Raw genomic sequence first — 26,672 nt, 5'->3', positions numbered from 1 at the left:
AGGGTACTGAGGGATAGGATTTCTGAGCATCTGGAAAGGAACTGCTTGATTAGGGATAGTCAGCATGGATTTGTGAGGGGTAGGTCTTGCCTTACAAGTCTTATTGACTTCTTTGAGGAGGTGACCAAGCATGTGGATGAAGGTAAAGCAGTGGATGTAGTGTACATGGATTTTAGTAAGGCATTTGATAAGGTTCCCCATTGTAGGCTTGTGCAGAAAGTAAGGAGGCATGGGATAGTGGGAAATTTGGCCAGTTGGATAACAAACTGGCTAACCGATAGAAGGCAGAGAGTAGTGGTGGATGGCAAATATTCAGTCTAGAGCCCAGTTATCAGTGGTGTACCGCAGGGATCAGTTCTGGGTCCTCTGCTGTTTGTGATTTTCATTAACGACTTGGATGAGGGAGTTGAAGGGTGGGTCAGTAAATTTGCAGATGATACGAAGATTGGTGGAGTTGTGGATAGTGAGGAGGGCTGTTGTCGGCTTCAAAGAGACATAGATAGAATGCAGAGCTGGGCTGAGAAGTGGCAGATGGAGTTTAACCCTGACAAGTGTGAGGTTGTCCATTTTGGAAGGACAAATATGAATGCGGAATAAAGGGTCAACGGTAGGGTTCTTGGCAATGTGGAGGAGCAAAGAGATCTTGGGGTCTACGTTCATAGATCTTTGAAAGTTGCCACTCAAGTGGATAGAGCTGTGAAGAAGGCCTATGGTGTGCTAGCGTTCATTAGCAGAGGGATTGAATTTAAGAGCCGTGAGGTGATGATGCAGCTGTACAAAACCTTGGTCAGGCCACATTTGGAGTACTGTGTTCAGTTCTGGTCGCCTCATTTTAGGAAGGATGTGGAAGCTTTGGAAAAGGTGAAAAGGACATTTACCAGGATGTTGCCTGGAATGGAGAGTAGGTCATACGAGGAAAGGTTGAGGGTGCTAGGCCTTTTCTCATTAGAACGGAGAAGGATGAGGGGCAACTTGATAGAGGTTTATAAGATGATTGGAGGAATAGATAGAGTAGATAGTCAGAGACTTTTTCCCCGGGTGGAACACACCATTACAAGAGGACATAAATTTAAGATAAATGGTGGAAGATATAGAGGGGATGTCAGAGGTAGGTTCTTTACCCAGAGAGTAGTGGGGGCATGGAATGCACTGCCTGTGGAAGTAGTTGAGTCGGAAATGTTAGGGACCTTCAAGCAGCTATTGGATAGGTACATGGATTAGGGTAGAATAATGGAGTGTAGGTTAACTTCTTAAGGGCAGCACGGTAGCATTGTGGATAGCACAATTGCTTCACAGCTCCAGGGTCCCAAGTTCAATTTCGACTTGGGTCACTGTCTGTGTGGAGTCTGCACATCCTCCCCGTGACTGCGTGGGTTTCCTCCGGGTACTCCGGTTTCCTCCCACAGTCCAAAGATGTGCAGGTTGGGTGGATTGGCCATGAAAAATTGTCCAAAATTCTTTGATTAAACTAGGACAAAAATTCAGCACAACATCGTGGGCCGAAGGGCCTGTTCTGTGCTGTATTTCTCTATCTATCTATCTATCACTCGAGATGTCGAATGCAACATTGTTATGATTTCTGGAGATTCCCTGGAGTGTAGACTATTTATGGGGGAGTGGTGCTTAGTCCTAGCTAAGTAGGTCCTGGAGCTTAGTGGGATACAGATTATGTAATTAATGGGAGGCGCCATAATGGTGGCATGATGGCACAGTGGTTAGCACTGCTTCCTCACAGTGCCAGGGACCCGTGTTCAATTCCTGCCTTGGGCAACTATGAGGAGTCTGCGCATTCTCCCCGTGCCTGCGTGGGTTTCCTCCCGGTGCTCCGGTTTTCTCCCACAGCCCAAAGATGTGCAGGTTTTATGGATTGGCCATGCTAAATTATCGCTTAGTGTCCAAGGACATGTAGGTGATGGAGTTACGGGTAGAGCTGTCCAAGGACATGTAGGTGATGGAGTTACGGGTAGAGCTGTCCAAGGACATGTAGGTGATGGAGTTACGGGTAGAGCTGTCCAAGGACATGTAAGTGATGGAGTTACGGGTAGAGCTGTCCAAGGACATGTAGGTGATGAAGTTACGGGTAGAGCTGTCCAAGGACATGTAGGTGATGGAGTTACGGGTAGAGCTGTCCAAGGACATGTAGGTGATAGAGGTACGGGTAGAGCTGTCCAAGGACATGTAGGTGAAGGAGTTAAGGGTAGAGCTGCCCTAGTTAGGGTGCTGATTTAGAGGGTCGGTGCAGACTCGGAAGGGCCAAATCGCCTCCTTCTGCATAGTAAGGATTCTATAGTTCTCTGGAGCCAGATCTGTCTGTATTTTGCAGCCTGTTACAGGATCTTAATTTGAACAGCAGTTTTGCCAAATGCTGTCAGGTGAGCAGGAGCTTCTGACAAGACAGAAGAGTTTTTAGGTTGCTCTTGAAAGGTTCCCTCTCCAAAAAATCTCTACACAGATGAACAAGTAACCTGTTCTGCTATCATGTTATCTTTATTTATAAGTGGCATTTGCACAGTATTGGGGTTGCTTGGTTGGAATATGAATAATTATTGTGAAAATGTGAGGCAGAGGCTTGCATCTTTCCGTGTTTAAGAACTCTTTTAAGTGATAATTGTAAAGCAATTTTCTTTGATGTTAATGTGGTCAATTCTGTGCTTAAATTAAAGTTTCTTTTGAAATAAAAGATACCCCTTGGTCAGAGCCATCACTCCTGGAGTGAAATATCTTTACCTCACCGTTTTACAAATAAACAAAAAAAAGATTTTTGGCATTCTTGTCCGGAATCCTAACAAATGTCGGGAGCTGGTCTGGGATATTAACACGTGGTATTTCCAACAGGAGGGGGAAGCAGCTTTTTGCATCTGCTGCCTTCTCCCTAACCCTAACCCTAAACCCCCCCCCCATTTGATGTAAGTGTCCTTGGCCTTGCAATTTGGGAGAGTATCCGTGCTGAGCCAAATATATTTTAGGGACCTCTTGATTAAATAAGGTGTTTTTTTCTTGTGTGTCTGGGAAGTTTTGAATATATTTAGTTTGTCATTGTGTTTTTGCAGGAGCCATGTCAGGCGGATTTAACTTCCAGGTTACAGATGGATTGAATTTTGCTCCACGGCAGATCTTTAGCATTACTGCTGGAGCACTGGTCATAAACATGGAAGAAAATAATGATTTAAGAATCTTTCCAGGTAATCTCTCAGCTCTTCAGTATGTTTTTGATCTATTTTATATTTTGCTGCATACGATTGTCCGCCACTAAACAAATACAGATTTATTTTCAAATATTTATACATAAAATGTTACAGCTTTGTGAGGAGGGGTAAAAAATGGCACCCCATCCAGCACTCCAAGTCTAACGATAGCAGGGTTTTAAAAAAAAATGTGCATTTCTAATGATGAAGGAATTTACTCACTATTTGGGCTTAACCATTTCCTAGTTGCTTGCAAAGAAACTTGCCTGGCAAGCTCTCTTGAGTTTAAAACGAGTTGTTGAGTTAACAACCCACCCAGGTAAATTTATTTTTAAAGATGTAATCTGTTTTTTCCAGAAGTTGATGATTTTTGCAACTGGGGTTCCTTTCGATGGAAATTCACCATCTATGTGCTGGATTTTTAAACTGTAGGAATTATAGCCTTAACTTGATAGACAATAAAAGGGAGCTTGTTACTGCTTTCCCAGACTAGTACCAGTTTTAGCAGCTTGCATACTGTATTAAATGAGATTTTTAAAATGGTTACCCCAGTCACGTGACCTCTCTCCTCATAATGATTTCAGAATACATTTGCTTAGCTGATGTCTGAACCATCTGCGGATATTATTCCATTGTCTATTTGCACTAGCCATTAGCTTCTGAATGATTCGTTATCCATCTTGATGAGATACAGAAACTCCTTTCATATAACTATTCCCCGGTAGACTTTCTGTCTCTGCAATAGAGGTAACCCCATGAAGTACAAATGTGAGGTCCAGTAGTTTCAGTAAATCCTTTAAAGTAATTCTTGACATCAGCAGGTGTGAAATTCCATAGAAGGACGTTGTGCAATGTCTGAATTGTAATTCGCATTAGAGCATTCCAGAACTGGTCAACTTTCAATTTAGGTGTCAGGTGAATTGTGGCTGCCATCTTAAGGCAGTGGCTTTTCATTTAAAAAATCCATCCTAAAGAGTTCAATAATGCTTGATCAGCCAATGGAGTTAAAGATTAATATCATACATACTAGAGGCACACCATCATGACAGAAAAGCTTGAATTTTTCTATAAATTACATTGTCCATGCAGTTGTTGGCCAAGACCTATTCAACTCCTTCCCATTTGTAATTTCTCTTCTGGAACAGAAAAAAGCTATAAAATATATAAGTAAGAGCCACTGCATTGGAAGTTATGAATATATTCAGCAAGCAGGGAAAACTCTGTATGTTAACGATAATGGATTTGAGTATCATTAGTGCCACCATCGTGAGTACTACATCGTCCTATGTAGTAATCAAGGTGTTTTTTGTACTTGAACTAATATATTTTAACAAATAATACTTTGGTCTGGTATGGCAATCTTTCAGTTTAAGATTGATCATATGAAAATGAACGTCAGGAACACACAGGCTGATCCATTGACCACCTCCCCAACTCCCCAATGTCATTGTGTAATTTTGACACATCATCCTCATCTCTCCCCTCCACCATCAGCTATAGGAATTCCAAGGAGAACAAAATAAATGAAGAAACTGAAACATAGATCAGCTGGAGAGAAAATGAGACCTGGAAAGTTGATTTCTCCACCCCCACACCAGTGACCATATAAGCAGGTATATGGCCAACTTAGAACTCATCCAACCCCCTTTTGAATGCTTGCAGTGAATTTTCTCTCATTTGAGGTGGCATTGCCACTGCAACAGAAATTATACCCTTAAAATCCCTCATTTGTTTCAAAAATAATTGCAGAGGCCTGTTTGCCAAAGGATTGGACAGTATCAAGTTTCAGCATTACAGTGACAGAGTCAAGCTTTGATCCAATGTCTGGGCTATCCTTCAGGTAAAACACTTAAAACAAGTTAACTTGATGACAGGAATATAATTTAAATAAATTACCTTGGTGGAGGGTCAAAAATTAAGGACGAATGTTGCAATAATATTTTTAGTCCACAAAGGGAGCTGCGCCATCAGCAAAAATTGCAAGATTTATCTTAAAACACTTTAGGTGCAATTTTTGTTAATGGAGCATCTTCTGCTTTTTAATCTCCCCTACAGTTTCAGGTTTAGCAAACCCGACGAGCCCTGATAATGTCAACAACACTTGTCACTTTAAACAAAATTAACAGAATGTTTTTAGCCCAGTGTACAGATGGTCATATGCCCATTTTTGGTCAGCTGCAATTAAACAAGCATAACTCTCTTCTTAAAAACAATTAAACTTCCTGACTGATGATACTAATGACACTAAAATTTCTAAAAGGTCTGGAAGAGTAAGCTTTAAAAATCCATAAAACAATATTATAATAGTGGGAGCAGCAGATGTTGTGAAAAGATGATAGCAGCAACAGCACGCCTGTATCTGTTACTATGCTGCTCTAAGGCCATAGCTGGCAGGGATAGTGCTGAGTGAGAGGACAAGACTGTATAGATTTTCCCAGAGAACCGTAAATGCAAAATAAATTATTTGGGGGTTGGGTACCTTATCCCTTGGGGAACTAGGAATACAAACACACAAGCTCCCACTCTGTGAGCATTAAGCTCCAGTGAAATGAGTTGCCCTCCTTTCATTGATTTTTCTCTTTTTGTTCGGTCATCCATGTTCTCTGAACAGACTTTATAATATGCCATGTTTGTGATTTGGTATTTTTAGTAAGTGCAGAACTTTTCAAATTAATTGTGGTTATTTTTTGTGTAGATATCTTTAAAATGGAAAAAGGTCACGTCCTCTCTGTTTATATTCTGGTCTTTTTGAGCTTAAAGCAAATCTATTTTGAACAACCAGTAATGTTTAGCATTACTGTCGGCCGGAACTGTTCTTTTAATAAAAATCTCATGATACTTTGTAGTCAAAGAAAAGAGGGCGTTTCCATAAGCGTATCAACTCTATGAAGTGTAGATTTTGAGTCAGAGAGCCTGATAAGGGATTAAGAGTTGCCCTTTTTGACAGTATAATGTACCAGAAACCACTTGAGATACCCACCACATTCATATCTGCCCCAAAGGGCAATTTATGCTGCATTATCATCATACTGCATTCTGACTAAAGCTAAAGATTTCCTTCCAGAATGCTGAACACGCAAGAATACACAACTTAACTGAGTAGAAAGAAAAAAGTGTCCAAAATCGTTGTAATTCTTTTCAGTGAAGTTTGATCGAGTTTCAAATGGCAGGTTATGTAGAGGTGACTTCTTAACTACCATAGACAGTGCAAAACAAAAAACTGGTGACCATACTGTTGCTCCTTAATAAATGCCCACCTTTACTTACTTATAGCTCGCTTATTTGGTCAAATTAGTTGTCAGACAGTTCTGATGAGAACTATTTCTAACAAATAGATACAACGGGAGCTGCAGTTTCCAAGCCATGTGCTGGGGTGTTTGACACTTCAAAATAAGTCCTTGGTTGAGAACATGAGAAGCAGTACCTGGCAACGAGTGAAATCCTACCTTGCCCTTTGGTGGCCTTATCGTTTAAAATATAGCATTCACATTCATTTTTCAAGGGATAGATTTGAAAAACAGACTTCCTCTCTGCTTTACAAAAAGGATATAATGGGGCACTTGAGAAGATACAAAAATAATTTACTATAATTATGCGAGAACATAGAACAGCACAGAACAGGCCGTTCGGCCCTCAATGTTGTGCCGAGCCATGATCACCCTACTCAAACCCACGTATTCACCCTATACCCGTAACCCCCCCCCCCCCCCCCCCCCCCTTAACCTCACTGAGAAAAGAACTGAGCATGTACATGAGAAAAAAAAAGCCTGGGATTCTTGAAAAGAGAAGACTGGGGACTGGGGGAGAAACTTCCTTAGTGGAAAAAATGGTTAGAATATGGAATTCATGGGGCAGCACGGTGGCACAGTGGTTAGCATTGCTGCCTACGGCGCTGAGGACCCGGGTTCAAATCGTGGGCCTGGGTCACTGTCCGTGAGGAGTTTACACATTCTCCCCGTGTCTGCGTGGGTTTCACCCCCACAACCCAAAAGATGTGCAGGATAGGTGGATTGGCCATGCTAAATTGCCCCTTAATTGGAAAAAATAATTGGGTACTCAAAATTGATTTAAAAAAAGAATATGGAACTCACCATCACAAGGTCTATTGAGGTGAATACCAAAGATGCATTTAAGAGGAAGCTAGATCGACAAATAGAAGAGACAGGAATAGAAGGGATTGGCGGTGGGGGGGGGGGGAGGGGGGAGGGTTGCAGGTGCAGAGGGTGGGAGGAGATTCATGTGAAGCAGAAACACTGGTACGAATTTGTTGGACTGAATAGTGTGCTTCTGTGCTGTAAATAGTTTATAATACTTGGTAAATGTAGCATAAAGGGTTTACTGGAGTTTTAAATGCACACTTTCTTTCTTGAGCTATCGACTATGAAAACACAGCTGCTGTACTGTTAATCTGCCAGTGTATTTGAAAAATATACATTTTCAACCTCTTTCAGCTTGCGTCATTTAATGGTTTGGCAATTTAGGATATAATTTTATTTGTATACTCGCTGTGTGGACGTTTCTAAGCGTGTGCCTATAAACTGGCATGAATTAAAATCAACAAATTAAAAATATCGCCTTTCTTTCAATTCACCAACAAATTGATGAATGTCAAGCCCCAAGCATTTGCATGGAATATCTAGTGATCAGTGAACTAACGTCTGAGTTGCAAACTGGGTTCCACTCTACACTTTGAATTATGATGGGGAGAGATTACTTCAATTTTGATTTGTAGTTCTGATCTTGTAGCAAATGTAAGGCAGAAGTTTCCCCAAAAAATTATAGCCAACAAGAGAAACATTTTGTGATACTATTTACCTGATTTAATACCGACAGCTGAGACTGATGAAAATATAATTTTACCTCAGCAAATGTCTCCTGTAACAGAAACAATGCTGTAGTTGTCATTATCGATGATATGAAAGCTGAACTTTTATGGTGGGCGATTCTCAAAACAAAAATTGTTGAATACACTCCACAGGTGCTGCCAGTCTAGAGAGAAGGAGAGAGAAAAACAAATGTTTCAGCTCAATATCCTGAAAGGATCATCGATCTGGAAGGTTAACTCTGCTCTCTCCACAGATGCTGCCTGACCCACCAGCATTTTCTGTTTTTATTTCAGATTTCCAGCATCCACTGTATTTTACTTCGGTCATCCCAGAAACAAACTGGCCCTTGAGTCTGGGCAAGGTGGCACAGCATTTTTAAATGGCATCCCGATCCCTTCCTGCACTGAGTTCTGGCGAGTGGAGCTCCACAGTGCAGTTAACGGGACTAAGTGCTGCCTTGGCGGTGAGTTCCCCACTGAGGCCCTGAATTGCAACAGAGTCCCAATACATAGCATGGTGTTTCTCGACGCTGCAAGCACCAGGAAACACACGTCTATACGCACTCGTCACTGGCCTCTGTTCCAATTTGGTTAGTTCGCACCCAGATATTCTTCTAACTTTTTTGGAGTAACTATTTACCTAAGTCTGCTGGAATCATCTAAAAGTTTGCAATTTAAATTGCATTTCCGGATGATTCCCGGGGCAAGACAGTTGCCCAAAATAAGTTAGCTGATTGCCATGCAAACTCTTGCCTATAAAGTATAGAGAGGGATTCCCAGCGCACCTTTGGGGAAGCACCCCAATCTAAAACTGGGGAGCTTGGAAGTTACAGGCCGATGAATTTTAAAAAAAAATTTAGAGTACCCAATTATTTTTTTTCCAATTAAGGAGCAATTTAGCGTGGCCAATCCACCTAAGCTGCACATCTTTGGGTTGTGGGGGTGAAACCCACGCAGACATGGGGAGAATGTGCAAACTCCACACGGACAGTGACCCAGGGCCGGGATATGAACCTGGGTCCTCAGCGCCGCAGTCCCAGTGCTATCCACTGTACCACATCGGGCTGATGAATCAACCACCCCCTTTTGCTCAGTACATGCCTTGGTTGTTAACAGTTTCAAATATTGACTTATAAGTGCTTTGCCATGCTACAGTTTAAGCTGTAGAGGCTGGTTTAGCTCACTGACCAGCACAGGCTGGTTTAGCTCACTGAGCTAAATCGCTGGCTTTTAAAGCAGACCAAGCAGGCCAGCAGCACAGTTCGATTCCCGTACCAGCCTCCCCGGACAGGCGCCGGAATGTGGCGACTAGGGGCTTTTCACAGTAACTTCATTGAAGCCTACTTGTGACAATAAGCGATTTTCATTTTCATTTCATTTTCATTTCAAGCTTCACATATAACTTTGGAACAACTTTATAGGGGAAAAGTAACCTCAACATTTGAAAGTTTGTTTTTGCTAAATCACATATACACAAAAGGCTGACTTTATAACCTTATGGCATCAGTTAAGTATTTATAGACAGCAAACCCACATAAATATGAATTTGGATCATGGTTCGTGAGTGCCGAAATTTGTTTTTTGTACCTTATGACTCTCAGGCCCTTAATATAGCAAACGAACTTCACAAATCAAAAGCATCATGTTGTAGAAAGAAAATCAAAGGATATGTGGGAAGAAATGACACGCTGTAGTTAACTGACTGATAGAGGGAAACATGTTCTCGCACCTTTTCTAATTAGCATGCATGCAACTTGTAAAAAAAAATACTGACACAAGTCAATAATATTTCGAATGAAGAAAGGGTTATTAAAATTAAGTTCACTTTCTCTGCGGGAGATTTTGCGAAGCCACGCAAATAGTGCATAAAAGTTTGGCATGGCATAATTCACTTGCAGCATAATTCTTTGGAACCTTATTTGCTCTGATAATAGGTTACATTGTAGAAATTCTATTACTATCGAGCAATTTTCAGGATTTTCCAGCCCAGATTTTTCTTTTAAGAAAGATTCCCCAGCCTCATAAGCTGCCTTGTGTGTGCTTCACAATAATACAGACCTCAAACAACAGAAAATTTATACTCCTCTCGAAGAAGCATTTTCTGTGCTGTAGGTCCCTAATTACAGGGGAAGGCTTCTTGTAAAACCAGAAACTAGATTTTATAGAGAAAGCAAATTGCTTCTTTAAGCATCCTGCTTCCAGTGTTGGAGTTGAGCCTTGCTTGCATGGTTCTGGAGAAGCCACATGCTTGGAACAAACAGAATAATTTTGTGAGGAAGATGGTATGCTGTATGTAGTCTGTTGGTCCCATCTTGCATAAAGCCCCACAATATTTGCCAAATACTTTAAACAGTGGGCAAAAATACAAAAGTTGATTTGTGCAATTGTTGCAGAATATGATCATGTTTAAGTTGTGAATTAAATTTGGTAAAATTTAGAAATTTGTAGCCTGGCACCAGGGAAGAAATTACCACAAAAAAGTGCACTGGATCACTAACGTAATTAATGTAATTAACACCGAGAAGTTACCACCCCTACCTAATCAGGCCTTGTGTGTCACCCAATCTCTCACTGTGCACCAGGCAGCCTGCCTACCTTTGGACTATTCTGGTACTTAAGTGCCAATTGATGTTCACTTAAATGCCTCAACCCACTTGAATTTTACTATGGCAGGGGGATGCCCATGCCATTCAGGAAACCTGGGTGGAATTCTCCAGTAATGGGGTTTTTACCCCACGCCAGCAGCAAAACGCGGGGGTTTCACTCTGCACTTCCGGTTGGGAGTCCGCGCATGCACACGGCGGCGGTGTGCGGCGGCCGCCCTGTGCGACATGGTGGACTTGCACTGCGGACCCTGATGCAAGAAGTAGGTCCCCAGGAGATCGCGCGCGCCCGCGGATCGGTGCCACCCGATCGCTTGCTTGGACATGAGGCCTCCCTCGGTGAAGAGTCCGCAGCCGCCACCGGCCGTTCCCGACAGGCAAAATGTGGTTATAACCATGCCGTCGGGAACTCAGCCAGTTATCCTCAGTGAATCGCATGGGGAGGTGGGGGTGCGCCTCTAGAATCATTACCAGCACCTATCTGGAAACACATGGTGAGAAGTTATAATCTAACATGCTTGAACTCAAGTGTTGATTCCAGGGAAGGATTTGAGCTGCAGCCGAGGCAGTGGGAGATTAAAATTTCCCCGCTGGCTGGCTAGCATGCCTCTTCCACAGTGTATTCCAACCTAGGTCATTTTTATGAAGCGGAGGAAGGAGTGGCTGCACTAGCCACACAAAACAACTTATAACTTAGGGCAGCACGGTAGCATTGTGGATAGCACAATTGCTTCACAGCTCCAGGGTCCCAGGTTCGATTCCGGCTTGGGTCCCTGTCTGTGTGGAGTCTGCACATCCTCCCCGTGTGTGCGTGGGTGTCCTCCGGGTGCTCCGGTTCCCTCCCACAGTCTAAAGATGTGCAGGTTAGGTGGATTGGCCATGATAAATTACCCTTAGAGTCCAAAATTGCCCTTCGTGTTGGATGGGTTACTGGGTTATGGAGATAGGGTGGAGGTGTTGACCTTGGGTAGGGTGCTCTTTCCAAGAGCCGGTGCAGACTCGATGGGCCGAATAGCCTCCTTCTGCACTGTAAATTCTATGATAATCTATGATAAAGGGCCACTTAAGGAGACTAACTGGGATTTTGCAGTTCGCCCCAGGTTCCCACAGGCAGCTTGGGCCAGTTTAGGTGCTTGGAGGCAGTCTCCTAGCCTCCCAGTTGTAGAGCAGAAGATTAGAGCTTCAGGCAGGCCTAGAGGCCTTCGCTGCCTGCCTGAATGCTGTAATGTTCACAGGCTACTGCCTCCAAGCACCTAATGAAGTGCTGAAGTATCAGTCTCATTCTAGTCGTCTGTGCAATCAAGTTGCAGCGGTTGCAAAAAGGATTGGATTTACCAATTTTCAACATTTTCTGATGCAGGTACCTTGAACATTTAGAAGTTTAATTTTTCTTTGTGTGTAACTTTATTTAAATGTTGATTTTAAGTTGCGCAAATATATAGAACAGAACAGCCATGTACACATTTGGTCCTCTGTAATCTAATTTTCAAAACACAAGCTTACATGAAGCGGCACAGTGGTTAGCACTGCTGCCTCACAGCTCCAGAGACCTGGGTTCAATTCCGGCCTCGGGTGACTGTGTGGAGTTTGTACTTCCTCCCCATGTCTGTGTGGGTTTCCCCCGGATACTCTGGTTTCCTCCCACAGTCCAAAGGTGTGCATTAGGTGGCTTGACCGCGCTAAACTGCCCCTTAGTGTCCAAACGTTTAGGTGGGGTGACTGGCTTCTGAGGATAGGGTGGAGGCATGGGCTTAAATAGGGTGCTCTTTCAAAGGGCCGAATGGCCTCCTTCTACATTGTAAATTCTATGATTCTATGGAAAGAAAATCAATAATTTTGACACTTTTAAAGATGGGGTTCAATAAATAAAAGTTTGTTAAGAAAAGAACATTTAGCCAGGTAAAAAATGTAAAATGTGAAGTATTTTCTTTTATAATGTACACAAATTAAATATTTTACATTCATTTGGATCGATATTTAGATTGTTAACTGATCTTCCCACACAGGAAAAAATCCAATCTTCATTGAAGTCCATCATCCTCACGGGTTGCTACTTTTAATTGTAAACAAATGGAATGCATCGCCAAACTATATATTTTGGTCTGTTTTAAATAGCCAAGTTAATCAGCTTTAACTCAAATGATTTACAATAGAATTATTTTCACAACTCTTAAGGTATCACGATATCTGTAGATGCTGTTAACATTTAAAAGGAAATTTGAATTTCCAGTTAATAGCTGAAAGAGTGACACATCAAAATTTCACTGTAACAAATGACTAAAAACGCTACAACTGAACTATCTTTGCAGGCAATTTTTGAGTTAAACTACAGAACAAAATTTCCCATCCTTCTTATTCTTAGTCCAACCATAAAAACACTCTTCACAGGTATACCTACCACTGGACTTTATGCAGACCGTCAATATTTGTAGAATCAGTCAAGTGATTCTTAGCTCACAAAGATTTATTACTTTTAAAAAAAATTTTGAGTACCCAATTATTTTTTTCCAGTTAAGGGGCAATTTAGTGTGGCCAATCCACTTAACCCCCATATCTTTGCATTGTCGGGGGGTTGGAGCCACGCAGGCACGGGGAGAATGTGCAAACTCCACACAGACAGTGGCCCAGGGCCGGGGTTGAACCTGGGTCCTCAGCGCCGTAGGTAGCAGTGCTAATCACTGCCCACTGTGAAGATTATGCCTGTTCTTTTCTCTCAGGCTGGTAATTTACAATCTTATAACTGTCTTTTCTCAGAGAATCGCTCTCTAGCCCAAGCTAGTTGACACTTCCTGCCTCATTTTAACTCCCTATGTATTTGGACTTTTCAATCCTAGTACGAGCTTCCACACACTTCCTGTGCAGAGAACCACAGAGATTTATCATGGCTTGCAGCTGCTCCCTCTTTCTCAGATCCAGGCAACCTCCCAAACACTGATATTCAGTGATCTGTAGGCAAACTTGGAGCCTGATCTCAAAATCTCTGTATGCTTCCCATTGCAACATGAAATGCATTAGCCTTGCATCCGGGTAGAATTGCTGATTAGTTATTCTTCATCCCAATTTTTTTTTCATCTTAGAAGTAAATGGACAGTTTACAGTACAACTGTTTACAATTCAACATTCTAGAACATAGAACATAGAACGATACAGCGCAGTACAGGCCCTTCGGCCCTCGATGTTGCACCGACATGGGAAAAAAAAAAAAAAAAACTAAAGGCCATCTAACCTACACTATGCCCTTATCATCCATATGCATATTCTCAACAAGTTTCTGTGATTTAAGAGAATAACTGTTGACTATAAACACATAGCTGCTGCCATTGTCTCCAACTGTAAATACCTTGCACCTTCTTCCCAGTAAAACAATCTAAGCCTTCCTTTGATCCCTAAAAATCTGACCATCCAGGTTCTCTGTCAGAATAGGTCACATAATCTCCTTCATTTTAGTCTAAATTTAACGAAACACTCTCAAAGATCTTATAAACCTTATAATTGTAACAGAACACTGACACATAGTCAATCCAATTTCTGAAGATGGAAAATTGTAAGGAGGTGCAAGACATGGTCTTGCATGAACTCATTTTTCCATAATTGACAAAAATGTTGTTACATATTGGCCTAGTTTTTCATGGAGTCATGGAGACTCCAGGGACTTTCCAAAACAAAGAACAAAGAAAATGACAACACAGGAACAGGCACTTAGGCCCTCCATGCCTGCACCGACCATGTTGCTAATCTGAACTAAAAAAAACCCTTACCCTTCTGGGGACCATATCCCTCTATTCCCATCCTATTCATGTATTTGTCAAGACGCCCCTTAAAAGTCATTATTGTATCTGCTGCCAATCAATCCCCCGGCAGCGAGTTTCAGACTCCCACCACCCTCTGTGTAAAAAAACTTGCCTTGTACATCTCCTTAAACCTTGCCCCTCACACCTTAAACCGATGCCCCCTAGTAATTCACTCTTCCACCCTGGAAAAAAGCTTCTGACTGTCCACTCTATCCATGCCCCTCTTAATCTTGTAGACTTCTATCAGGTCGTCCCTCAAACTCCGTTGTTCCAGTGAGAACAAACCAAATATCTCCAACATCTCCTCAGCTAATGCCCTCCATACCAGACAACATCCTAGTAAATCTTTCCTGCACCCTGTCCAAAGCCTCTACATCTGTCTGGTAGTGTGGTGACCAGAATTGAACACTATATTCCAAGTACGGCCTAATTAAAGTTCTATAAAGCTGCAACATGACTTGCCAATTTTTAAACACAGTGCTCCAGCCGATGAAGGCAAGCATGTTGTATGTCCTCTCGACTACATTTTCCACCTGCATTACCACTTTCAGTGACCTGCGTACCTGTACACCCAGGTCCCTCTGCCTATCACTACTTTTAAGAGTTCTGCCATTTACTGTATATTTCCCATCTGTATTAGACCTTCCAAAATGCATTACCTCACGTTTGTCTCCATCTGCCATCTCTCCACCCAAGTGTTCAACCGATCTATATCCTGCTGTATCTTCTGACAGTCCTCATCGCTATCCGCAGTTCCACCAACCTTTATGGCGTCTGCAAACGTAGTCATTAAACCAGATACATTTATCTCCAAATCATTTATATATTACAAACAGCAACGGTTCCAGAACTGGTCCCAGAGGAACGGCACTAGTCACAGCGTTCCATTCAGAAAAACACTCTTCCACTGCTACCCTCTGTCTTCTATGATTGAGTCAGTTCTGTATTCATCTTGCCAGCTCACCTCTGATCCCATGTGACTTCACCTTCTGTACCAGTCTGCCATGAGGGACCTTGTCAAAAGCCTTACTGAGGTCCATGTAGACAGCATCTACGGACCTACCCTCATCAATCATCTTCGTCACTTCCTCCAAAAACTCGATCAAATAACAGATTATTATCAACTAAAACACTGGGTGGGATTTACCGGCTTTTCACGCCGGCGGGAAATTCGGTTCCTATGCTGGCGTGCGGGTTTCCCAGCGACGAGGGGTGCAGTCACCGGAAAAGGTAGGCTTTTAAAACAAAAGCTTTGCAGTTTAAATAATTGCCACCACATTGAACGTCTCCTTGATCAGTTACTCCCGCTCAGCTGCTTAGCAACCCACTCCAGGGTCACAAGAAGTCCGAGGCATTAAAATGGATTCAAACCAGGAATAAAGTTTGTGAAGCACTGACTTATACACTTTAAACATAAGAGGTAGATTTTTTAAATAATGTTCTTGGGAACACATTGTACTGGAATCAAAATTGACATTTCCTAGCTTTGGAAATCCTAATCATTCCCTGACTAAGGTAAATTAGGCGTGTTTGACTGATGCAGATTGTTACATTAAGTTCTTCAATATCCAGTTTCTCTTTTACTTTTGAAGTGAGACTTTTTGTTCAGTTGAACTGTTTGATTTGATCACGAATGGATACTGAAAATAAATCTCATGTTTTGTTGAAACACTGGGAAAGGGACTGTAAACAATTAGATTGTATTTATTGTTATTCATTCATGGGATGTGGGCTTCGCTGGCTAATCCGCCATTTATTGCCCAAGGTGGTGGTGAGCTGCCTTCTTGAACAGCTACAGTCCATGTGGTATAGATACACCCACAGTACTGTTATGGAGGGAGTTCCAGGATTTTGACCCAGTGACAATGAAGGAATGGCAATATATTTCTAAGTCAGGATGGGAGTGACTTGGAGGGGAACTTACAGCTAATGGTGTTTGCATGTGTCTGCTACCCTTGTCCTAGGTAATGGTGTTCATGGAAGCTGATGTCTAAGGAGCCTTGGCGAGCTCCCGCAGTGCATCTTGTAGATGGTATACAATGCTGCTCCTGTGTGTTGGTGGTGGAGGGAATGAATGTTTCTGGATGGGGTGCCATTCAAACAGGCTGCTTTGTCATGAATGATGTCAAGCTTCTTCCTGACTTGTGCCTTGTAGTTGGTGGACAGACTTTGGGGAGTCAAGATGTCAGTTACTCATCACAGGATTCCTAGCCCCTGACCTGCTCTTATAATCACAGTATTTATATGGCTAGTTGAGTTCAGTTACTGGTCAATGGTAACCCCTAGGATGTTGATGGTGTGGGATTCAGCGATGGTAATATCATTGAGTATCATGGGGAAATGGTTAGATTCTCTCTCATTGGGGATGCTAATTGCATGGCAGTTGTGTGGCGTGAATGTTACTTGCAACTTGTCAGCCCAAGCCTGAACATTATCCATGTTTTGCTGCATTTGCAAATGGACTGCTTCAGTATCTGAGGAGTCGCAAATGGTGCTGAATATTGTCCAGTCATCAGTGAACATCTCACTTCTGACCTTATGATGGAAGGGAGGTCATTGATGAAGCAGCTGAAGTTGGTTGAGCCTAGGACACTACTCTGAGGAACTCCTGCAGTGATGTCCTGGAGCTGACATAATTGACCTCCAACCACCACAACAATCTTCCTTTGTGTCAGGTATGAATCCGGCCAGCAGAGAGTTTTCCGATTCCCATTGGTTCCAGTTTTTCGAGGGCTCCTTGATGCCACATTCAGTCAAATGTGTCCTTGATGTCAAGGACAGTCCTTCTCATCTCACCTCTGGAGTTCAGCTCTTTTGTCCATGTTTGAATCAAGGCTGTAATGAGGTCAGCAGCTGAGTGACTCTGGAGGAACCCAAACTGAGCATCAGTGAGAAGATTATTGTGAAGCAAGTGTCGCTTGATAGCATTGTTGATGACCCCTTCCATCACTTTGCTAATGATCAAGAGTAGACTGATGGGGCTGTAGTTGGCAGGGTTGGATTTGTCCTGCTTTTTGTGTACAGGACATATCTGGGAAATTTTCACTTTGCTGGGGAGATGAAAGCTTTGCAGCTGTACTGGAACAACTTGGCTAGGGGTATGACTAGTTCTGGAGCACAAGCCTTTGCTACTATTTCTGGAATATTATCAGTGCCCCTAGCCTTTGCAGTATCCAAAGGGCAGCACCGGTAGCACACTGGCTAGCACTGTGGCTTCACAGCACCAGGGTCCCAGGTTCGATTCCCCGCTGGGTCACTGTCTGTGCGGAGTCTGCACGTTCTCCCAGTGTCTGCGTGGGTTTCCTCCAGGTGCTCCGGTTTCCTCCCACAGTTCAAAGACGTGCAGGTTAGGTGGATTGCTCATGCTAAATTGCCCTTAGTGTCCAAAAAGGTTAGGAGAGGTTATTGGGTTACGGGGATAGGGTGGAAGTGAGGGCTTAAGTGGGTCGATGCAGATTCGATGGACCGAATGGCCTCCTTCTGCACTGTATGTTCTGTCTATTTCTTGATACCATGTGAAGTGAATTGAATTGACTGAAGACTGACATCTGTGATGCTGGGGACCTCTGGAGGAGACCGAGATGGATCATCCACCTGGCACTTCTGGTGAAGGTTTTTGCGAATACTTCATCCTTATCTTTTGCACACATGTGCTAGGCTCCTCCATCATTGAGGATGGGGATATTTATAAAGCCTTCTCCAATGAATTGTTTAATTGTCTACCACCATTCACAATTGGATATGGCGGGACTGCAGAGCTTAGATCTTTAGTTGTTGAATTTCTTGGCTCTGCCCATCACTTGCTGTTTATGCTGATTGACATGTAAGTAGTCCTGTGTTGCAGCTTCACCAGGTTGACACCTCAATTTTAGGTATGCCTAGTGCTGCTCCTGGCACTCAACATTTATTTCCTGTCTTGGTGGTAATGGGAGATATGCCGGTCCATGAGGTTGCAGATTGTGGTTGAATACAATTCCGCTGCTGCTGATGGCCCACAGCACCTCATGGATGCCTAGTCTTGCGTTGCTAGATCTGTTCCAAATCTATTGCATTTAGCATGATGGTAGTGATACACAGCAGACAAACCGGTTCCTGAAAGTTTCAGATTGCTTACAAAGACTTACTTTCTTTGAAAATAGTTGGATTTTGTGGAATCCAATATAGCTTTTAAATCTTTGTAAGACTATGTGGATATACATATACAGCTGGAAAGTCTGAAGTATAAAATGCTTTGGAATTAACTGTATTTTTATAAAGTTTGAAAAAAGTTTGAAAAAACCTTTCTGCACTTGAATATGCAGCTTCACTGGTGCTGAGGCGAATTTTGGGTAAACAGTTTATCTGTCATTCTGCTTTGAGTAATACCTGGCTCTAGTCGCAGCAGGCGACAAACTGATCCAATAATTTTATTAAACATTATTTCCTTTTCACAGAACCATGTTGACTCAGCCTGATTACCCTGAACTTATCCAAGTATCTTGCCATGGCTTCTTTAATAATAACTTCCAACATTTTCCCTCTGACAGATGTTGAGCTAACTGGTCTGCAGTTTCCCCCTTTCTGTCTCCTCTTTTAAATAGAGCAGTTACATTTGCTATCTTCCAAACTAATGGCACCTCACCAGAATCTAGGAAGTTTTGGCAAATTAAAATCAGTGCAGCAGCTATCTCACTAGCCACTTCTTTTAAGACACTCAGATGAAGTCCATCAGGCCCCAGACAGTTGCCAGCCTGCAGCTCCAACAACTTACTCAATACTACTTCTCTGGTAATTTTAATTTTCCCGAGTTCCTTCCTCCCTTCCATTTCCTGATTTATAGCTGCTTCTGGGATGTTATTTATATCCTCTATAATGAAGATTGATGGAAAGATACCTGCTCAATTCATCTGCCATTTCCTTGTTTCCCATTATCGATTCTCCAGACTCACTTTCTAAAGGACCAACGCTCATTTAGTTAACTCATTTCTTTTTCAGTTATTTAGAGCAACTCTGACCATGATTTAATATTTCTGGCTAACTTTCTCTCGTACTCTAATTTTTCTCTCCTTATTAATTTGTTAATCATCCTTTGCTGAACCTTATACTCTGTCCAATCTTCTGACCTTCTACCTATCTTTGCACATGTATATCATTTTTCTTTTAAGTTTGATACTGCCTTTAAACTTTCTAGTTTTCTTTTCTTAATTATTTTAGATAAAGTACCCAATTATTTTTTTTCCAATTAAGGGGCAATTTAGCATGGTCAATCCACCTGCCCTGCACATCTTTGGGTTACAGGGGTGAAGCCCATGCAGACATGGGGAGAATGTGCAATCTCCACGCAGACAGTGACCTGGGTCCGGTTCCCCAAAGCCGTAGGCAGCAGTGCTAACCACTGGGCCACTGTGACGCCCAACCTTTCTAGTAAACCACAAATTGTGTGTCAATCCCTTGGACTTTTTCTTAATCGTTGGACTGCATCAATTCTGTGTTTCTGAAATATCCCCTTAACCATGTTTGCAATTATATCTATATTGACCTGTCCATTAAACAAATTTTTTAATTAATTAGCCAGCTCCTACTTTCATGTCCTCAAACTAGCCCTCACTTAAGGATAAAAACAGTCTGGGACCCACTCTTATCTCCCTCAAACTGAATGTAACATTCAATCATATGATAGTTGCTGCTACCTTCACTACAGGATCATTATTGAATCCCATTTCATTGTATAACACCAGGTCTAGTATAATCTGCCCTCTGGTTCATTCCATAACATGCTGTTCTAAGAAACTATCCTAAAAACATTCAATTAACTCCTCATATAGCCAACTTTGCCCGTTTGACTTTTCAAGTCTATATGTAGATTAAATTCTCCCATGATTATCACCATGCCTTTCTGACAAGTTTCCATTATTTATTTCTTTATATTCCACCCTACCATGTGGTATGGGGGGCATCTAGACGACTCACACTAGTGACTTCTAGCCATTACTATTTCTCATCTCTACCCAAAACCAATTCCATAGCCAGGTTTCCTAAACTTGGGCCACCCCCTCTATGGTGCTAACATTATTAATTAACAAAGCTACCCCTCCACTTTGTTGTTGCTTCCTATCCTTCCAGAATGTACTGTACCTTTAATATTCAAATTCCAATCCATGTTCTCCTGCAGTCATGTCTTTTTAATGGCTATCAAATTGTACTTATTTATTTCTATGTGCACACAGCTGTTTTATTTTGAATGCTTTGTGCATTCAGATACAGAGCCTTTAGTTTTATCCTTTTATTCTTTTTTAGTCTTATCTGGTGATTTACTGTTGGATTTGTATTCTCTATCCCTTCCTGTCTTGGTCTGTTTTTCAGATCCCATAATAATGTTCTTCTCTTTGACCTTGTGTCTACTCTTCAATTTGTCACATCTTCCAAATTTGATCTATCCCCCCCCCCCCCCCCCCCCCCCCCCCCCCCCCCCCCCCCCAACTACTTAGTTAAAAACCTTCTCAACTTCCCTAGTTCTAATGCTCACTCGAATACCAGTCCTAGCACAGTTCTAGGCACTCCCAATGGTTTAGATCCCACTTTTCCAGGTACTGGTGCCAGTTTCTCTTGACTGGAACCCACTTCTCGCACTGCAGCTTTTAAGCCACACGTTCAACTCCCCAGTCAGTTTTGTCCTATGTCAATTTGCACTTAGCTCAGTAATAATCCAGAGATCATGACCTTTGGAACTGCCTACTTGCCAACAGTCAACAACAGCTTCCTCTCCCAAGCCAACATGTCCAACATTGAAGCTCTAATCACTCAAAACCAACTTCTGTGGGAAGGACATACCATTCATATGGGGATCACCAGAATCCCAGCGCAACTGTTCTACTCTGGACTCTGTCACAGCAAGAGACTCCCAGGAAGACGTGGAAAAGCTTTAAGGATGTCTTAAAAGCATCCCTACAGACGATAAACATCCCTGTCAAATCATGTCAGTCCCTGGCCTATGACTGACCAAAATGGAGAAGGTTCATTTGGGAAGGCACAAAACACATTTGAGGGACTTTGTTGGGAACACACAGAGACAACATTTAGCTTGTCAGAGTACACAAACCTCCAAACAACAGCCTTCAAACACCACTTCCCCATAAGTGTCGGAGTATATTGATTGCACATTGGATTTATCAGCCATTTCAGAACCCATTGAACTGAGCAGAAGGGAATCATCCTCTAACCCAAGGGTCTACCTAAGGAGGAAGATTTCTACATAAATTCTGCCTACTGGTTTGGCGCTTTAGAAAGAACTTTGTTATAATATTGTCTCATGGTCTCACCTATAAAGCAACCTTGAAATATGATCCGCCAGACAATGTTATGGCACCCCCCAATGCCCTCTTGGGAAAAGTACATAGAACATAGAACAGTACAGCACAGAACAGGCCCTTCGGCCCTCGATGTTGTGCCGAGCAATGATCACCCTACTCAAACCCACGTATCCACCATATACCCGTAACCCAATAACCCCCCCCCTTAACCTTACTTTTTAGGACACTACGGGCAATTTAGCATGGCCAATCCACCTAACCCGCACATCTTTGGACTGTGGGAGGAAACCGGAGCACCCGGAGGAAACCCACGCACACACGGGGAGGATGTGCAGACTCCGCACAGACAGTGACCCAAGCCGGGAATCGAACCTGTACCCTGGACTGTGAAGCATTTATGCTAACCACCATGCTACCGTGCTGCCCATGTAAATTACTGTTTCAGCGAGATGTAGTCTTTGGAGTCCTGAATATCAAATCGTAGAATTTACAGTGCCGAAGGAGGCCATTCGGCCCTTCGAGTCTGCAGTGACCCACTGAAAGAATAGTGGGAAGTAAGTAAGTAAAGGGCAGGTGTTGCATCTCCTGAGCTTGCATGTTAGGGGTAATTGAAGAGTAGAGCAATGTGTTGCAAGAGGAACGGTCTTTTTACAATGTGGTAAGAGGATGGAAGTGGGAGATTTGCTTGGTAGTGGCAGAAATGACTGGATGACTTGTTGAATGTGGAATCTGAGGATAGAGGGGAGTTTATTATGGATCTGGAAGGTAGAGGAAGGGCTGAGATATAAAATACGGGAATTGGAACAGACAGGGTGGAGGACTGTCTCGGCTACGGTGGAGGGGAATCCTTGAATGAGGAAAAAGGAAGGCATATTGGGTAGAATTTTCCTGGTCCTAGTGTGGCTGGCTGGGAAATGGAGGGTGCCAGGAAAATAAAGGGGAGCCACGCTGGGACGTCTCTCAGCCCTGTAACTGGGAATGCTTCCTCGCAGCAGGATAGGATGCAAATCAGCTGCCCGGTGTGTACAGGCAGGCAACCCACATGGCCTGAAAAGGGTAATTTTATCAGGCCACCAGCACTTTGTCCCATAGGAAAGTTGCAAGCTTTCTGGAGGCATCTTCCTTGTAGCCGTCAGAGGATCAATGGAGCCAGAGACTCCATGGTCCAAAGCGGGGCACGGCAAACAATTAGAGGGCCACCTGCAGTAACATTACAAGCTCACTGGAGCACAGGTGTGGAAAGTGGCATCGATCATCTGAAAAGATTTAACAAGAGAAACTTGGAATCTGGACTTGAATCCATTATAGAAAACAAGGTGAGAGGAAATATAATCAAGGTGGCAGTGGAAGGCTGTCTTAAAGTAGATAATGGTCGACAGCCTGTACTCGAAATGGAGACCAAGAAGTCAAGGATGGGAAGTGACCAATTACAGAAAGACCTTAAAATTTCCCCATTTCAAAATAATTCCAGGATTTTGCCTTCACTATTCTATTTGGAAGAATATTCCCAGGATTGCTTCACCTTTTTGCGGCAAAGAATTTTCTGTCCGATTTTTTTTTTTTTTACTAGTTTCTACCTGAGTTCCCTTGTTTTCCTTGCACTTTACATTTATATTCCTGATACTTTCTCTATTCCCATAACTACCTTGTGTATATATCTGTAGGTTCTGTAACAGTGTTGAGATGCAGGATCATTATAGGCTTTATTGCAACTTGGTTTACTTGGTCATGTGGACTGCACTATATTTTGATTGTGTATTCCTGGCTTCCAAATTGGTTTATTTTAGAATTGGCATTCTTTCAAAATTGTTCTGAAACCACCTATATTACTGTATTCCAATCTTCTCCCCTTCTATCCCAAAGGTGCTGACTCAGCAGCTCAGCAGTCTTCCGACAAGTCACTCAAGTGTCCATTCTTCACGTGCAAGCTCAAAATGAATGTCACAAAGCTGTTCCACTGTGGAGGGCATCGTATCTGAGACCAGTCCTGTCTTTAGCTGATGCCTGGCGCCTGCATGCTTTCCGCCAGAGGTTACTGATTAGCAAAACATTTCAGGAAGCATTTCTGATTTTGCGTTTTCTCCCTTTTCTGGGATGCTGAAACCAATTTACCAGCTAAATCTTCAAGAAAAACTCATGTCAGATTTTTGTACCCGCAGTGGTATCTGTAGCTTTCACTCAGCAGCATCAAGGAATGTGGCCTGTTCCCAGTGAGTGACCTTGCTCTAAATCAGCACAGTGCCCACTTTGCCCAAATTCCACAGACACTCATGGAAAGATTGCTGGCGACACATGTAGATATCATTTAAAATCCTAAAATGGTTGTGGTTCATTTGTTTTTTAAGTGAAGGGACTTTGGTCTTTCAACTTCATTTTTGTTTTTATACTTGGAAACAAAGTAGTGAAATCACCATACTAATTCAGCAAAAACATGCTGACATACTGGGGGTGATTTCCAGTGGTATAACTGAGGTGGCGACACACCTGCAGCCCATTTTACAACTCCCAGTAATTATTACAATTGATTTCAAAGAAATGAAATTCAGAAGAGATGTGAAGTGAGCTGTTGATTTGCTGTGGCCTTTTGAACTCTACCAGACATGGTTAAAAACAATTCACACTGCCTTTCTTTGCAGCCTATTAAACCTTAAACATGTTTGTGTGAATTATGCACTTTTTTGCTGCGATGGTGCGTTTTGGCATAATTATGTTGTGCTTCCAAAATTACTTATGACCATGTTTATCAATTATCAAAAATATATTTATGGTTAATTATCATGGTGTCCTCCTAAAATTTGTAGCATACAATGAACTGCCTGTAGTGAAATGTTTGGGCTTTGTTGGTTTTTTTTGGTTTCAACTTTGTAAAACAGTGAAATATGGATTTAATTGTATTTCTCTATCAAATGAGTGGTGGTTCCACTCGAGCATAAATAAGGAAAATGGCGAAACGGTGAGATTCTTCACTACATCATGTAAATTAACTATTTGACTTCATGCCTTATTGTGTGTGGTAGTGTGTTCAAAAGTAGGAATGTGAGCAGATGACCAGCTGTATCCAAGACCATGTTCAGTGCAGCCTCCCTGAAATACAGGGTTCGCCCAATGGCGGGTGGGTAGGGGGGAGGGGGGGGGGGGGGTAGAATTTATGAAGTTGCAGATATGTTGTGGGCTTCAATATCTATTTAAAGGGAACAGCTTCAAAGTGAGTGGAGAAAGAAAATAGGGCTGGGAAAAATGATTTTGATGAAAAGAAAACAAATGGCAACTTTATGACCCCCCTTGGGGGCCAAGAACTGTACTTTATTTGATTTCCCCCTTACACAGCTGAGTCTGAACTCCTCTGGTACTTGGGGGCGGGATTTACCCTTACTGCTCAGTATAAAAACCCTGTCCTGGGTGCAGGTCAGGGAGGGTGGCCCTTCAGGGAGAGGAGTAGTGGTTTTGTGATGTTGCGTATACCGTAATGAGCAAGTCGTTCATTTCTACCCATCGTGAGTTCCTGTTGTCTCTCCCGTCCGGGTTCTACAGCAACAAAAATATGAAGGCAGGGAGTACGCCAACAGAGTACAACCAAAATGAGCAACAAAAATAAAACAACACAACTGAATACAACCCTTGGTGTTCGTGAGCTCCTTCATGCATGGAGATTCACTGCTGCCATTAAATAGCATTGGGCTCTTCTGTATCACACACCTCTGTTGCGTTGTTAAACAAAAAATCAAGCAAAGGCTCCTTTCGGTGATATTCAGTAAAATTCCCCGTGGTAATGAAGCTCTAGCTAATTCTGCATTCTAAAATTCAAATTCTGGTCTTTTACACATCCCTCCCATTTTCATTGCTCTACTGTTGCTGGCCACGCTTTAAGCTGTCTAGGCCCTAGGCACTAGAATACTCCTACATCCCCCTGCCTGCCCCCCCCCCCCCCCCCCCCCCCCCCCCCCCATATCTCAATCCAAACCTTTCCACATCTCTATCTCCCTTTGCTGATTTAAAGTGCTCCTGATACCTGGGGCGCGATTCTCCGCTCCCCAGGCCGGGTGGGAGAATCGCGGGAAGGCCGCTCTGGCACCCCTCGCGATTCTCCCGCTCCCCCCAAAAGGCGTGTCGCGTTTTGCGACACGACGCTCGGAGAATCGCAGGTCGCTTTTTTTCACGGCGACCCCCGATTCTCTGGCCCGGATGGGCCGAGCGGTCTGCCGTTCCCGACCTGTTCACGCCGGTGGCAACCACACCTGGTCGCTGCTGGCGTGAACAGCGCGTGACAAGTGAGTTTGGGGCCTGTGGGGGGCGGAGAGGGAATTGAGCACCACGGCCGTGCTCGGGAGGGGGCTGGCCCGCAATCGGTGCCCACCGATCGTCGGGCCGGCGTCTCCAAGAGATGCACTCTTTACCCTCCGCCGCCCCGCAAGATCAAGCCGCCACGTCTTGCGGGGCAGCGGAGGGGAAGGCGGCAACCGCGCATGCGCGGTCATTAGGCGCTGCCAGCCGCGTCATTCTCGGCGCGCCGCCTTGATGCCAGCATCATTCTCGGCGCGCCGCCTTGATGCCAGCGTCAAGGCCCGACGGCCGAGTTCCCCGCAACGCCGCTCCTAGCCCCCCCGGGGGGGGAGAATAGGGGGCGAGGAGCGGCCTCCGACGCCGTCGTGAAACACTCCGGGTTTCACGATGCCGTCGGCCATTGCGGAGAATTCCGCCCCTATTATTTTATTGTTCACATATCTCTTTTAAGTGACTTCTTGCCAAATTTTGTTTGATAAAGTTCCTGTGAAGTTCATGGGGACATTTTACAAAGTAGACATTGTCTGAAGAAAAGCTCCTTTTGGCTGTTGATTCCAAAGCCACTCATGAAATCTAAGTGCAGCAGAATATTGCAGCTTGATTACATAGCTCACACACACACACCTTTTGCATTCTTTCCATCAACTAAATGATCTAGCCCATAGTGTGCAGGCAAAATAGAGCGATCCAGTATTTAG

At 43.2% G+C, this 26,672-nt stretch overlaps 1 protein-coding gene across 1 annotated transcript in view; it reads left to right on the top strand.

Annotated features, from left to right (window-relative positions):
* The window catches only part of LOC119962800 (chondroitin sulfate proteoglycan 4-like), a 147,776-nt gene that overhangs the window by 82,975 nt on the left and 38,129 nt on the right, over positions 1–26,672 (top strand). The window contains exon 7 of the mRNA XM_038790894.1: positions 3,051–3,182. Coding sequence (XP_038646822.1) covers positions 3,051–3,182 — 132 coding nt within the window. The remainder of the gene's footprint in view (positions 1–3,050; positions 3,183–26,672) is intronic.

Source organism: Scyliorhinus canicula, chromosome 3, assembly GCF_902713615.1.
Source record: "Scyliorhinus canicula chromosome 3, sScyCan1.1, whole genome shotgun sequence".
Classification (NCBI taxonomy): Eukaryota; Metazoa; Chordata; class Chondrichthyes; order Carcharhiniformes; family Scyliorhinidae; genus Scyliorhinus; species Scyliorhinus canicula.
The sequence above is the reverse complement of the archived record's forward strand: the minus strand, read 5'-3'. Positions and strand labels throughout refer to the sequence as shown.